This window comes from Nerophis ophidion, linkage group LG19 (genome assembly GCF_033978795.1).
Source record: "Nerophis ophidion isolate RoL-2023_Sa linkage group LG19, RoL_Noph_v1.0, whole genome shotgun sequence".
Lineage (NCBI taxonomy): Eukaryota > Metazoa > Chordata > Actinopteri > Syngnathiformes > Syngnathidae > Nerophis > Nerophis ophidion.
In genome coordinates this window covers 14,385,549-14,401,192 of record NC_084629.1, presented here as the reverse complement: position 1 = coordinate 14,401,192, position 15,644 = coordinate 14,385,549, and the positions used below count along the sequence as shown (strand labels likewise).

The window sequence follows — 15,644 nt, the reverse complement described above, 5'->3', positions numbered from 1 at the left end:
GCTGTTTACTTATTACCTGGAAGAGTCCAGCACTCACACACCTGAGAGATCCCCCACAAGGTAAGGCGGGCTTTTCTTCCTACCGACCAAGGACGACATTTTCATCAGGTTTTGGTTTTGAATTCAACAATGGCAGCAACAAGCATGCGGCTTGGATGGCAGAATCTACTTCTTGTACTTACAGGTAGACTTGATGGATTTTTTCCTTTCTTTTTTTTTTCAAATCTCTACCACACCTTGGTTGTATGGTCGAGAGCGCCAATCATTAACCTTTGCCACTACACCGGAAGCAAGATACTTAATGTTAGGATACATGCACCAAATTAACATATATTATTGTATATTTAACATAGTCACATATATTCTTCTGTAATTAATACATTCAAGACATTCGGCAGATTAATTTAAACAAGAACATATGTTTTCTGATTCCAATTTCACTTCAGTGCTTCCCAGCTGCAGGAGTTTGCAGGTTTCGATCCCACAGGAGGAATACGAGGCCGTAAATGGAGAAGATATTACTATGATCTGTTCCTTCATTCCGGCCAAACCCGACTTCAAATTGTTGGTTCTCACATGGGAAGCGTATCCAGACGACATTGAGGAGCCAATGGTAAAACATTCATGCCTTAGCTTTTTGCAAGTATTGCATTGGTGGTTAGAGCGTCAACCTCCAAGAAACATGAAGCTTTGAGGAGATGGGCTCCGAGAAACCTAAAGTTCAGCAGTGAATTCCTGTATACCTTAATTCAGGGGTGTCAAACGTACGCCCGGCGAACAGGTTTTATCTGGTGTTGAGTTTTTGCCAAGTATTAAAATGACTTGCATTTTTTTTAATGAAAGAAACTGCTGTTCTGAATGTGTCCACTAGATGTCACAGTAGCAATTCTGTTAGGACTAGCAAGAGCTAACGCGAGATTGCGGCTCCCCTCCCTCGACCCACATGAAACTTAAAACCTGACGTTTTACGTCATCTGCTTTAAACACATCGTTATTTGACCCCCTTACTCCCCCATAATGTCTCTGTCAAAAAAGAGAAAACTTAACCCTTTTGAATAGTTTACCTCCGTTTCTTACGGTTTGTTGAGTTAGCCATCAGTGTGTGAATGTGTGTGTGAATGGGTGAATGTGGAAATAGTGTCAAAGCGCTTTGAGTTCCTTAAAAAGGTAGAAAAGCACTTAAGTATAATCCATTTACCATTTAGCACTGGATAAATGCTAGACATGAAAACGGAGGTATTTGATACCTCGAAGAGTTTTCATGTTGTGTTTTTTGTTCAATACCTGAAAGACTTCAAGTTTAATCCTGGTTTTGTAGATAAACTGAGACAAAGTCTAAGCTCATTGTGTTCTTCATTGCGTTTTTGAAAGTGCACCAAGTTCCTCTGAATTTTCAACCAACTTGAAGTGTTTTGTCCAGAGGATTATTTGTGATTTGTATGTTTTCATAATGTGCTTTTTCTAGTTTTGGCCAAAGCGAAACAAAGTAAACAACCTGGCGTTGTCTTTATTTTTAAGTTATCATGCCATGATTTTACCATTCTGGCCCACTTGGCAATAGATTTTCCTCCATGCGGCCCCTAAGCTAAAATGAGTTTGACACCCCTGCCCTAATAAATCAAAACAAGGCGATATCACAATTTAATGTATAATGTGAGGTGGTTTTAATGGAAGTCAATTAAGCGTTTTATAGCCAGAAAGGTATCCTCAGGGTGACCCAAATATGAGGAAAATATTTTCCTAACAATGAAAAGTTAATATAAAAAAATATATAATTGTTTTTCCCCAAAACAGGTTTTAAAATAGTCTTATTTTCATCGTTGTCTCACATTCAGGTCACATTTCTCTGAGATGTTTCTGCCTAGGAACAATGTTATTCGTCTTTTCCCACGTTCCAGAATGTTCGATCAACACCGATTCGTACAAAAACCAAAGCAATTTTTTCACCATATTTTCCCATAAAAACGAATGTCGATGTGATGTTCTGTCACTTCACTTCTGGTGGTGGTTCCTCGTTTGGTGTTTGTTTCCTGTCGGCGCTCCTATTTTTGTTCCCCTTCCTGCTTCTCTCCCTGAGCGCTCGTTTCCCCTCACCTGTCCCTGATTGGCAGCCTGGCACACCTGGATGCAGTTGCCAATCAGGCGGCTATTTATGCCTATCTCGCCTGTTCCTCAGTGCTCGAGGATTGATTATGTTTGAGAACCTTTGTATGCATGACTGCTTCTCCTTTGTTTAAGTCAGTGGTTCTTAACCTGGGTTCGATCGAACCCTAGGGGTTCGGTGAGTCGGCCTCAGGGTTTCGGCGGAGGTCAAAACACACCCGACTCATCGTGTAAATACAAACTTCTCCCTATCGGCGTATTACGGATACGGAAACAGCTGACTGATTTGCAGGTGTGTAAATTTGTTGTGAGTTTATGCACAGTGTTGGTTTTGTTGTCTGAACAAGGTGATGTTCATGCACGGTTCATTTTGTGCACCAGTAAAAAAAACATGGTAACACTTTAGTATGGGGAACATATTCACCATTAATCAGTTGCTTATTGACATGCAAATTATTAACATAGTGGCTCTTAATTAGGCATTATTAAGTACTTATTAATGCCTTATTTGGCATGGCCTTATTATAAACCTAACCCTCTAACCCTGACCCTAACCTTAACCAAATAACTCTAAATTAAGTCTTTATTACTTAGAATATGTTCCCCTAGTGTTCAAAAAACCTCTAAATTAAGTCTTTGTTACTTAGAATATGTTACCCATACTAAAGTGTTCCCAAAAACATATAACTTTGTCTTGAATTTAAAAAATTTTTTAGTTTTCACTAAAGAAGGGTTCGGTGAATGCGCATATGAAACTGGTGGGGTTCGGTACCGCTAACAAGATTAAGAACCACTGGTTTAAGTATATTAAAATCCTCTTACCTGCGCATTGATCTCCGGGTTCCTGCATCTTAGGGTCACAACTGCTGCAACCATGCAGGTTCCTGACAGTAAATCCAAATAATGAGGGAGGGATTTTTTACAAGGACCTTTGTCACGAATTCTTTGTTGAACTGAATAGTCTTCCTCACCTTCTTTATCCAAGTACTGGAACTCGCATCATTTTTGGACTCCGTGGCGGATTATTTTGTGGTCGTACTTAAATTAAAAATTGTACTGAGATGGAGTCACCAACACATGAGGGTTCTTTGCTAGGACATCCAATTACTGGAATTCCAGCTTATTAGTGATTCCCAAAGCCCAAAAAATTCTGCGGGCTATAGAGCGTTTTCCGTTGGGGCTCCAGTACTCTGGAATGCCCTCCCGGTAACAGTTCGAGATGCCACCTCAGTAGAAGCATTTAAGTCTCACCTTAAAACTCATTTGTATACTCTAGCCTTTAAATAGACTCCCTTTTTAGACCAGTTGATCTGCCGTTTCTTTTCTTTTTCTTATATGTCCCACTCTCCCTTGTGGAGGGGGTCCGGTCCGATCCGGTGGCCATGTACTGCTTGCCTGTGTATCGGCTGGGGACATCTCTGCGCTGCTGATCCGCCTCCGCTTTGGATGTTTTCCTGAACGGGACTCTCGCTGCTGTGTTGGATCCGCTTTGGACTGGACTCTCGCGACTGTGTTGGATCCATTATGGACTGAACTTTCACAGTATCATGTTGGACCCGCTCGACATCCATTGCTTTCCTCCTCTCCAAGGTTCTCATAGTCATCATTGTCACCGACGTCCCACTGGGTGTGAGTTTTCCTTGCCCTTATGTGGGCCTACCGAGGATGTCGTAGTGGTTTGTGCAGCCCTTTGAGACACTAGTGATTTAGGGCTATATAAGTAAACACTGATTGATTGATTGATTGAATGATACAAAGGGCAACGGACCGTGGAACCTTAATACACAATCCACAAAAATATGGTTTGTTGTACGAACCTTGTATCCGTGTACAAAGGTTTCATCCACCAATTGTGTGTCATGCAGCGCAGCCATTTTGTGCCAGGCAGCACAACCAACTTTACGTTGTTAGCGACTGTGCTCAGTGCTACTTTGTGTGTATTTTAAGTATTTTCTAGCCTTTTCACAAAATTATTCTAGTTTTGCTAGCTCAATAGGAGTCCAAAGAAAGCTATGGACAAGGTGTGGTTGTAAAACATTCAGGAATAATTTACAGCATTGATGACACTTCCTCTCCCACCCTTTCTTTTACTTCACATTAAGCAGATTAACCAACAAGGTCAAATGGATTGTATGTTTTATTCCTAATTATTGTAGCGACCTGGCTGTTTAAGTTAAAGAAGATGTAACGGTACAGTGTGGAAGGAGACGGCACTGAGGCAGGGACGTCGTTTAGCTTGCAGGTATGTGACGTGTGTAATTAAAGCAAATACGTGGTGTGTGGCTAGGTGATGCGATTAACTGGTGAGTGTTACCGGGACGAGTTGAAGGTGCGTGTTTTGAGAGATGCGGAAGGGTAAGGCAGGCTCGGAGGTCCGTAGGCAGCCGAGAGGTGAGGCGTCAGGGTCCATGGAAGTACGATAGGTCGAGATCCAGGGAGGCAGCAAGAAGTCCAGAGGGAATCCAGGGAGACGAGACACAGAGCTCGAAACTAGGAAACGGAGGGGAGCTGAGGGACAGGGGAACACAATGAGCACAGAGTAGGGGAAACACAGAGAACGAGGAAGCACATAGGCAGAGTGCTAGAGACGTATAGGGCTTACTGTACTGGTACAAGGTACTACGTTCTGACACTGGAACGCAGGACACGCTGGCTTAAGAAGGTAGTGGAGTTCTCATCAGCATCAGGTGTGTCGATTGCAGAGTGAGAGCAGCCTAGCGGGGGCGCGGCCGCGGGAGGAGAGAAACTCCCGTGGGCGTGACCAGAGGCACGCACGAAGGAGCACACAGAAGAATGTTTGGCGGCAGGTGTTTGAACCGTCACAGAAGGATTAAGTAACTTTTTAACCTTTATGAAATATTTGCATAACTTTTGGGACAATACATGGATTTAAAACTAGTTGAATGACACCTGTGTCGCTGTATCGCTTTTGCTGGCACTTACTGACTTTGAGGAGGGTGCACGGACTTGCTTTACGGCATACGTTACTCCCTCTTTCCTCATTCGTTGAAAGACGAATGTCTACGTGCCGCAGGAAAAAAAAAAGAAGAAGAAAACCTACGTGCAATTTCTGCTATCAGGGCCAAGGCTCCAAAACAATCAAAGAAACGAAAAGTTTTGTCTGAGGAGACTTAGCCGGATAAAAGGACAGAGAGGATCAACCCCCCCCCCAATCAAAATGACCATGCTAATGTTAGCTATCGGAAATTTGCGTGGTAGCAACAAATAGCCACCAGCATGTTAGTTTTGCTACTACTTCCTTCGGAAAAGATTCCCCGCTGTCAATCTTTGCTTCGGATCTGCATCCGCCCTGATACTTTCTTGGTAGTAGCGTCATGTTTGTAGCGCAATCCGAGATAATTTCTTGATAGTGTCTGCTATTTAACATCAGCATAGCCATTAGAGATGAAAGTTTTTGTGCCAATATTGCGGCGGACATTAGGAGCGAGTCATCATGGGAAATTACGTCTTCTTCTGGCAAAACACTACCGCTTTGAAACACTGGCACCATCAAAATGAACCAGAACTGAAAGTTGTTAGTGTCGGCAGGGCGGCTGAAAACGAGGACAATTCAGCCAGTTGTTAATTTGGCTTTGTTACGAAATAAAAGTTGAATCTGTTACCTCTTGTTATGTTTGGGGCGGCAGGGCTCGGTTGCTAGAGCGGCCGTGCCAGCAACTTGAGTGTTCCAGGTCCGATCACCTCTTCCACCTTTCTAGTCACTGCTGTTGTGTCCTTAGGCAAGACACTTCACCCCCTGCTCCCAGTGCCACCCACACTGGTTAAAATGTAACTTAGATATTGGGTTTCACCATGTAAAGCGCTATATAAATATAATTCACTTCACAGTATTGTAGAGTCTTTTATTTGTGTTTCAAGTTTACCAACTTGTTTACATTGTTTCTTATGGAAAATATGCTTCAAGTTACAATGTTTGTTTTTTTATCTACAAACCCTCTTTGGGAACCAATTAAGTTTGTAAATCGAGGTTCCACCTCAGTGGCCTAGTGGTTAGAGTGTCCGCCTTGAGATCGGTAGGTTGGGAAATCAAACCCCAGCCGAGTCATACCAAAGATTATAAAAAAAATGGGACCCATTACCTCCCTGCTTGGCACTCAGCCTCAAGGGTTGGAATTGGGGGTTAAATCACCATAAATGATTTCCAGGTGCGGCACCGCTGCTGCCCACTGCTCCCCTCACTTCCCAGGGGGGTGATCAAGGGGATGGGTCAAATGCAGAGGAAAAATTTCCCCACACCTAGTGTGTGTGTGACAATCATTGGTACTTTAACTTTCCGTTGTGGTTTATCGCAATTTAGTGAAAATGTTTGTCAAAAAATGATGTAAAGGTTTACAAGAAGAAGAAGTCAATCAGGAGCAGGTGAGGGAAATAGCGCTCAGGCCTGTGGCTGGGGATGGAGGCAAACAGGAAATGAAATGACAATAAAAGCAGTCGACAGGAAGTAAAGGAAACCAAGGAAAACAACAGTTTTAAGTCCAAAACATTTATGGAAGATAATGACAACTGACTCTGGTATGTAATCATTTGTACGATACCAATGTTTGTATATCTGTTCCAGAAAACCGTGGCCACCTTTTTTTTAAACAACCCAGTGGACATCTCCCCCGCATATGAAGGTCGAGCAACTCTGGAAGTGGACGTTGCCAGACAACAAAGCACACTTCACTTAACAAAGCTGACCGTGAAGGACAGTCGTAACTTCCAGTGCAGCGTTAGGATTCCCAATGATGACGAAGGAACTACTGCTGCCTCCACCTCCCTTCTAGTGCTAGGTGACAACAACCTCTGCGCCTTGTTTGTTTAAACCGGGGCTCCTAAATAGGCCCACTAAAGCCTTTAATTTGGCTCACAATTAGTGGAATTCCACTGTGAGTGGCTGGAAAGCTCAATTGAGGATGCTGTCTTGGTGATTATATCATGTTATATTTAGTGTTGTAATATTATGAATTATTTTTAATCAGACAAATTACACTTTTGACTTTGGATTAATCGTGAATTAGACACATATTTTTACTTGTTTGCATAATCTAAATTAACTTAAAAAAAGGCTCCAATATTTGGACACAAATGCAATTTTATTGTGAAAATGTCAAACAATAACATTTTTATTTGAATTGCTCGGAACTTGGTAAGACTTGTATCCATAGTCCAGACAAGGTTTATTTTGAAGTAAAAGTTTCCATAGCAAGCACACCAGTCGGAGTTTCCTCACTCATTATATGCATTCATCTGATCCCCACCGTATAATGTAATACCAAGTAACCATTTGCGGTTAAGTTAAAGGAGCAAGTGTGGTTAAAATGAATTATAAATTGCATAAGTAATCTGCGTATGCACATGAATAATGCACAATTTTTTTTCATGAGGAAACTTGTTTTTTCTTGACATATATATATATATATATATATATATATATATATATATATATTTATATATACACACACACACACACACAATTTATATATATATGTCTGTGCGTATATATAGCATATATAATGTATTCTATTATATATATATATATATATATATACGTATGTATATACATATATACGTAAGTATATATGATATATTTGCGTACATATACATATATGTATTCAAATATATTCAAATGTATGTCAATTATATATATATTATATATATATGTGTATATATGTGTATATATACACACACAGTATATATACATATATACACCAGTATGTATATATATACACACACACACACAGTATATATATACATATATACACCAGTATGTGTATATACATATACGTATATATACATATATACTGTGAATATATATACATACATTTGTATGTTTTAATTACCATTTACTATTTTTTTTGTGATTAATTGTATTAGTTTCCTTGTTTTTTAACAGCCCTTATTATATTACAGTATACTATATATATATATATATATATATATATATATATATATATATATATATATATATATATATATATATATATACACACACACATATACTATATTTTATTATACTATTATATTATCATATGATATATTTATATATATATATGTATATATATATATATATATATATATATATATATATATATATATATATATATATATGTGTGTATACATACATATATCCTGTATACATGTACATATTTTAATTATTATTTACTATTTATTTTTTGTGATTAATTATATTGTTACCTTGTAGTTTCCAACAGCCCTTATTATATTTTAGTACACCATATCTCATACTATATATATATATATATATATATATATATATATATATATATATATGTATATATATATATATATATATATATATATATATATATATATATATATATATATATATATATATGTATATATATACACACATTATAGTCCAAAAGTTTGGACACACCTTCTCATTTTAATGCGTTTTCTTTATTTTCATGACTATATCACTATCTCGCGACTGTGTTGGATCCATTATGGATTGATCTTTCACAGTATCATGTTCTCATAGTCATCATTGTCACCGACGTCCCACTGGGTCATTATTGTCACCGATGTCCCACTGGGTGTGAGTTTTCCTTGCCCTTATGTGGGCCTACCGAGGATGTCGTAGTGGTTTGGGCAGCCCTTTGAGACACTAGTGATTTAGGGCTATATAAGTAAACATTGATTGATTGATTGATTTACATTGTAGATTGTCACCGAAGGCATCAAATATATGACACCTGTGAAGTGAAAACCATTTCAGCTGACTACCTCTCGAAGCTCAATGACAGAATGCCAAGAGTGTGCGAAAAAGTAATCAGAGCAAAGGGGGGCTATTTTGAAGAAACTATAGAATATAAAACATGTTTTCAGTCATTTCACCTTTTTTTGTTGAGTACATAACTCCACATGTGTTCATTCATAGTTTTGTTGCCTTCAGTGACAATCTACAATGTAAATAGTCATTAAAATGAAAAAAAAAACAACACATTGAATGAGAAGGTGTGTCCAAACTTTTGGGTTGTACTGTATATATAAAGCGTATACATACAGTATCTATCATATAATATAGTATTTTCAATTAGTGTCTACTAAGTAAAATGCACAGATGGACTCGTGGTTTAGAGTGTAAAACAAATGATTGTGACGTTATAATCCTCCTCCAGTGGCTCCCTCTGCGCCCCTGTGCAGGCTCCAGGGTACAGCAGAGTACTGGCACAACATCAACCTCACTTGTGTGTCTGAGGAAGGCTCCCCAAAACCGAGCTATGCATGGAAGAGCTACAATGTGGAAAACCGACCAAGACCGTACCCACCCAAAACCACTGAGAGTACGTCTCTGTCGTTCCATTGTTTACTGTACAGTAAACAATATATCACTGTTTACTGCGTATGAAGGACCACAACTTTTATCATCTTTGTCTTACAGAAAATGGAGTGTTGTCACTTTTCAATATTTCAAGAGAGACATCTGGCTTCTTTATTTGTGCTTCGACTAATCGAGTTGGCTCTGCCAGCTGCAACTTCACCTTGGCCGTGATGCCTGGTGAGTGCCCACATAACGTACAATACATGCTCTGATTGTGGCAGCAGGGGGGTTGTTCCTTCAAACATTTTAAATTGAGATACAGCATATTTTTGCAACTTTACAATATAATGGATTGCATAAGAAAGAAAAGTGTTGCCATTTTTGATCTCAACAAAAGAGAGTTGTGTAATTTACCCATGCCTTGGGCACTAATACACTCCCATACCATCACGGATGCTGGCTTTTGAACTTTGCGCCAACTTTGCCCCTATAGGGGTGGTTCTCACTCTGTTGACTTGTCAGACCACAGAACATTTTCCCACTTTGAATCATTCCATCTTAGATGAGCTCTGGGTGTTGTTGATAAATGGCTTTCGCTTTGCATAGTAGTTTTTTAACTTACACTTACAGATGTAGCGACAAACTGTAGTTACTGACATTGGTTTTCTGAAGTGTTCCTGAGCCCGTGTGGTGATATCCTTCACACATTGCTCCCGCTTGTTGATGCAGTACCGCTTGAGGGATCGAAGGTCTGTAATATCATCGCTTACGTGCAGTGATTTCTCCAGATTCTCTGAACCTTTTGATGATATTACAGACAGTTGATGGTGAAATCCCTAAATTCCTTGCAATAGCTCGTTGAGAGACTGTTCGACAATTTGCTCACGCATTTGTTCACAAAGTGGTGACCCTCACCCCATCCTTGTTTGTGAAAGACTGAGAATTTCAAGGAAGCTTCTTTTATACCCAATCATGGCACCCACCTTTTCCCAATTGGCCCGTTCACCTGTGAGATGTTTAAAATAAGTGTTTGATGAGCATTCCTCAACTTTCTAAGTCTTTTTTGCCACCTGTGCCAGCTTTTTTGAAACATGTTGCAGGCATCAAATTCCAAATGAGCTAATATTTGCAAAAACCTAACAAATGTTTCCCAGTTCAAACGTTAAGAATCTTGTCTTTGGAGTCTATTCATAAGTTGAAAAGGATTTGCAAATCTTTGTATTCTTTTTTTTTTTTTTACGATTTACACAACGTGCCAACTTCACTGGTTTTAGGTTTTGTACAATTAGTCATGATATTTACTAGGGATGTGCCAATTGATCGGCTTCCATAAAAAAAATCCATAAAATGATAGGATTTAAATAATGAGAAGATATATTTTCTTCCAGCTAGCTCAAACATGGGAGCGACGGCAGGTATAATCGGAGGTGTCCTTGCCGGATTGCTAGTTCTTGGAATCGTTGTCTACTGCTTCTGCAAGAAAAGAGGCAAAAAAGATAAGAATGCTAAAGGGTATGTCAGGTTGTTTATGTTTGTTTTTGTGATGATGGCAGATACCCTGAATTAGTTGTCAAAATTCACAGTTGCATTACATTTTTCCCCCCACAGAGAAATGGAATTTTCCGACAAAGACGCTGCTGAAGCTGTGAGGCAGTACCGTGACGAAGAGTCCAGTGGCGTGACCGAGAAAGCCGAATACAAAGATGCTGTTCCTCAAAATACAGAAGATCAGCATAGTGGTAACAATATCGAAAGAGAAAACAACAGTGGCGACGGCGCTCAGCGTTATCAGGATCCCCACCGCGGCAGTCGCGATCACCTTGACGAAAAACATTCCGAAGTCCGGAAAGAGTACGGCGGGAGTAGCGATCCCGTCGATGAGCAGCTCGATCGTAACGGTCGCGGCGGGCCTCGAGAACACCTCGACAATCGCGGTGAGTACAGGGGTAGTCGCGACAGGCTCGACGATCAGCGCGAACGCTACGGCGGAAGTCGCGACAGGCTCGACGATCGGCGCGAACACTACAGCGGAAGTCGCGACAGGCTCGACGAGCAGCGTAATCGCCACAGTCGGGACAGGCTGGACGACCAGCGCGATCGTTACGGCGGCAGCCGGGACTGCCTTGAAGAACGTAACCAGTACAGGGGAAGTCGCGATAGGCTCGACGAACCCCGCGATCGCTATGGTGGAAGTCGGGATCGCCTTGATGACACCTACGACTGCTAGCTTACGTTATTAGATTGATGATAGTGGTGACGCCGGTTTTGTACGTGCCTCGGTCTCAAGGTCACAGTTCGGTCTGTTTATGGGAACTAACTGCAAAACATACAACTGCTTAACTTTAATGATTTGTGACGATTGCAACAGTAATAGAGAGTGATTATTTTATTTTTAGTAAATTAAAGTTTTTATTGGCTGTTACATCACCATGGGAACGCATGACTGGACTGATACAGTCTTTTCAAATTTAAAGTGTTATCTTTTACAGAAGATTCAATTGTTGGTTAAACTGAATTCTCCACAATTTTCACACAACCAAAATGAGACGTCATGGCAAAGTCTGCCTCATTAGTAATGAGCCTGCCTTCAAACATTTATATTACAAACGTATCATAGATTTAACAATTTGGATGTAGGTTGCGATCAGGAGACATCGTTGCGGTTCGGGAACCCCTCTGAGATATTTGTGTTTAAATAAATGATAAATGGGTTGTACTTGTATAGCGCTTTTCTACCTTCAAGGTACTCAAAGCGCTTTTACACTACTTCCACATTTACCCATTCACACACTGATGGAGGGAGCTGCCATGCAAGGCGCTAAGCAGCACCCATCAGGAGCAAGGGTGAAGTGTCTTGCTCAGGACACGACGGACGTGATGAGGTTGGTAGTAGGTGGGGATTGAACCAGGGACCCTCGGGTTGCGCACAGCCACTCTCCCACTGCGCCACGCCGTCCCTGTTTAAGGGCTATACAAATAAATTGTGATCGATTGATTGGTCAATGACTTTACGCAAAAGGTTTTGTGACAGGTCTCCTGCCGTCATCGTGTGGGTAGCAAGGACCAACGATGCAAGACGCATGGTAGCAGGTTTGACTCTCGTTTATTATTTCAATAAACAAGTTTTGGTTCCAGTCGGTCGCGCCAATTTCTAGCGCGACCTCTCTTCCTGCTTGTCTCTGCGTGCCTTTCGGTGGCCCGTGGCTGCTTCTTCCGCGGGGGCTCATCTCTCTCCTGGTCGCTCTCGTCGTCTTCGTTGTCGGTTGTTTACTCTCCTACTTCTGCCATGATTGCCCCTCCTTCTCCCCTTTTATGGTGCAGCAGAAGATGCAGGGATTGAGAGCAGGTGTGTCGTTTACGCACCTGACTCGGATTGCTGCAGCGCCGTTCCAAGTGCGCAGTGCCTCTCCGCCATCTCGGGTAGGACCGCTGTCTGTCCTATCCTGCCGTTGGCTCGTCAGCTCCGTCTCTCTACAGTTTTTTTCCTATGTCAGTGAACCGGAAGTAAAATAGACACAGATGGAGAAGCGGGAGTATGCGGGAGCCTACCCATCATCTGTGCTCTGTTGTGGGACCATAATACGATTTGATGTCGTTATACGATAAGCTAATACTAAAAATAGAAATCAATAAACTTCTCCTGCGGACGATGGGTAGGCTCCTCTATCGCTTTGTCTGTTTCACCTCTGGTTCACCATCGCTGTGTCTCTTATACTTCTGGTTCAATGACTTAGGAAAAAAAACTTTTGCGAGATCTCTCAAAACATTTTTTTCCCTTAGGGGCTCCGTCCATAATAAAACACTTAAGTGCAAATGGGGAAATAGGGCTGTAAACTTGTACAGCATGTACCATTACAGTCCTAATTGATGATAAATAGAAGTACAGTACATATATAAAATAATGTCACTTAATTCTGTTTTCAAATATATTTTTGTTTTTAGCATGCCTGTTTTAACATCTACTGTACAGCTATACTATGAAGATTTGGTTTCATGCAGATTTATACCCTCATTTATTTTCAAATTCAACAAGAAATCTAAGCTATTAAACAACTGCTCTAATTCTTCTTTCTTCAATTAAAACAATGATTTCAATGATTTCTTTGAATTGCTACAATGTCTTATGTCACTTAACATGGCCAGCTTTCACAAATTCTGTGTTGGACATTGCTTTGGAAAAGAACCTGCATTATACATTTTTAATAAAAATATAATAATCACATGTACACAGATCTTTATGAACTGGAAATTGATATGAAAGAAAATGTGGTTTTGGAAGTTTGTTCGTAAGTAAAGTACATTTTACAGCAGGGGTGAAAAACTAATTTTAGATCGGGGTCCATATGGAGAAAAATATAATCCCAAGTGGGCCGGACTGGTAAAATCACGGCATGATGACTTAAAAATAAAGATACCTTCAGATTGTTTTCTTTGTTTAAAAATAGAACAAGCACATTCTGAAAATGTACAACACCTAATGTTATTGGTTTTGTTTTACATTTGTAGCCTTGTGGTCAGAGTGTCCGCCTTGAGATTGGTAGGTTGTGACTTTAAACCCGGCCCGGTCATACCAAAGACTATAAAAATGGGACCTATTACTTCCTTGCTTGGCACTCAGCATCAAGGATTGGAGTTGGAGGTTGAATCAGATTACAACAAATAATATCAGAATGTTATTTATGTAGTAATTTATTTATGATGTATGCGGCAGTACTATACTAAAACCGGTGTACCGTACAACCCTAATCCGTTCTGAATCCAATCATCACCCCAGTAATTGGAATTGGGGCGGATCGAATCGTTAGGTGCTCAAAGATTTACAACCCTAATAAAAAAAAGTGTATTAAAAACACTGTGTGATTATAGTTAATGCTTAATTTTGAGGTAGTAGGTGTGGACAAACAGCTCTTTAGTATTAAAGCTACAGAGTACAGACAAAAGCATTGGCGCCGATTTACATTACTGCCAGTGGGTGCTCGGTGTGGGTGCTCGGTGTGTGTGTATTAGTGTTCTCTTGATACCAATATTTTGGTACAGGTACCAAAAGATTTTTGGTAATTTTCAGTACTTTTCTAAATAAAAGGGACCACAAAATGTCATGACCTGTGGTCTAGATCATGTTTTGTTTAGTTATGTTCTGTTAGTTTTGGACTCCATTAGTTCCTGTTTTTGTGCACCCTTGTTTATTTTAGTTACCATGGCGACCTATTAGTTTCACCTGCCTCATGTGTTCGGTACAGACCTGCTCTTGTATATGCACCTTTGGAGGAGCTGCTCCAATTTCGTTGTTCTTTGAACCTGTTCATTGCAATAATTACAATAAAACTCTATTCTAATCAAGAGACTTCTATTTAAGCCTGTCTTTGCCAGTCCGTCGGCCTGGCTTCATTGTTTGCGTCACACCTTTTCCAAGTAAGTTTTTGTTCCATGCTTAGTCTAAGCTTTACGTTTGTTAGGCACACTTGCTTTTTTGTTGTTTGCTGTATGCTATGGACTGCCTGTATTTTGGTAGTTGGTTGACTTATGTTAAATAAAACTAATCCTACCTTCACGCCTTCGTCCGGAGCCGTCAGTCTTGCATTCCTGGGAGAAAAACCTTTGCATAAAGATGCGACCACGCCGTGACACAAAAAATGTCATTATTGGCTTTATTTTACCCCCCCAAAAAATCTTACGATATATTAAACATATGTTCCTAATTGCAAATTTGTCCTTACATAAAATAGTTAACATATGAGACAACTTGTCTTTTATTGGTAAGTAAGCAAATAAAGGCTCCTAATTTAGTCTGCTGAGATATGCAGTAACATATTGTGTCATTTTCCATTCTATTTTGTCAAATTTGTTAAGGACAAGTGGTAAAAAATGAATTATTAATCTACTTGTACACTTACTGTTAGTATCTGTTTATTTTCTCTTTGAACATGTTCTATCTACAATTTTGTTAAAATCTAATAATCCCTTATTTTTCTATTGTTTGATACTTAACATTAGTTTTGGACGATACCACAGGTTTGGGTATCAATCCGATACCAAGTCGTTACAGGATCATACATTGGTCATATTCAAAGTCCTCATGTGTCCAGGGACATATTTTCTGAGTTTATAAACATAATATATATTTTTTCAAAATGAAAGATGTTTTGACGCCAAAAAATATTGACGTAATAATAGTAGTATCGACAAGATACACTCCTGTACTTGGTATCATTCAGTGGATGTCAAGTGTCGATCCACCAATGGCATTTGTTTA

General features: G+C 39.9%; 1 protein-coding gene across 1 annotated transcript; it reads left to right on the top strand.

The window, feature by feature from the left end:
- The first annotated feature begins 52 nt into the window (after window positions 1–52).
- Window positions 53–14,569, top strand: gpa33b (glycoprotein A33 (transmembrane), paralog b). Its single transcript, XM_061878836.1, has 7 exons — window positions 53–184; window positions 447–613; window positions 6,683–6,896; window positions 9,249–9,413; window positions 9,512–9,628; window positions 10,780–10,903; window positions 11,000–14,569. The coding sequence occupies exons 1-7, from the start codon at window positions 130–132 to the stop codon at window positions 11,616–11,618; spliced, it is 1,461 nt and encodes a 486-aa protein (XP_061734820.1). The 5' UTR covers window positions 53–129; the 3' UTR covers window positions 11,619–14,569.
- The last annotated feature ends 1,075 nt before the right edge of the window (window positions 14,570–15,644 follow it).

Coding starts and splice junctions, on each gene's coding strand:
- gpa33b (XM_061878836.1), top strand. CDS start 130: ATGGCAGCAACAAGCATGCGGCTTGGATGGCAGAATCTACTTCTTGTA. Junction 614..6,682: donor ACGACATTGAGGAGCCAATG/GTAAAACATTCA, acceptor TATCTGTTCCAG/AAAACCGTGGCCACCTTTTT. Junction 6,897..9,248: donor CACCTCCCTTCTAGTGCTAG/GTGACAACAACC, acceptor ATCCTCCTCCAG/TGGCTCCCTCTGCGCCCCTG.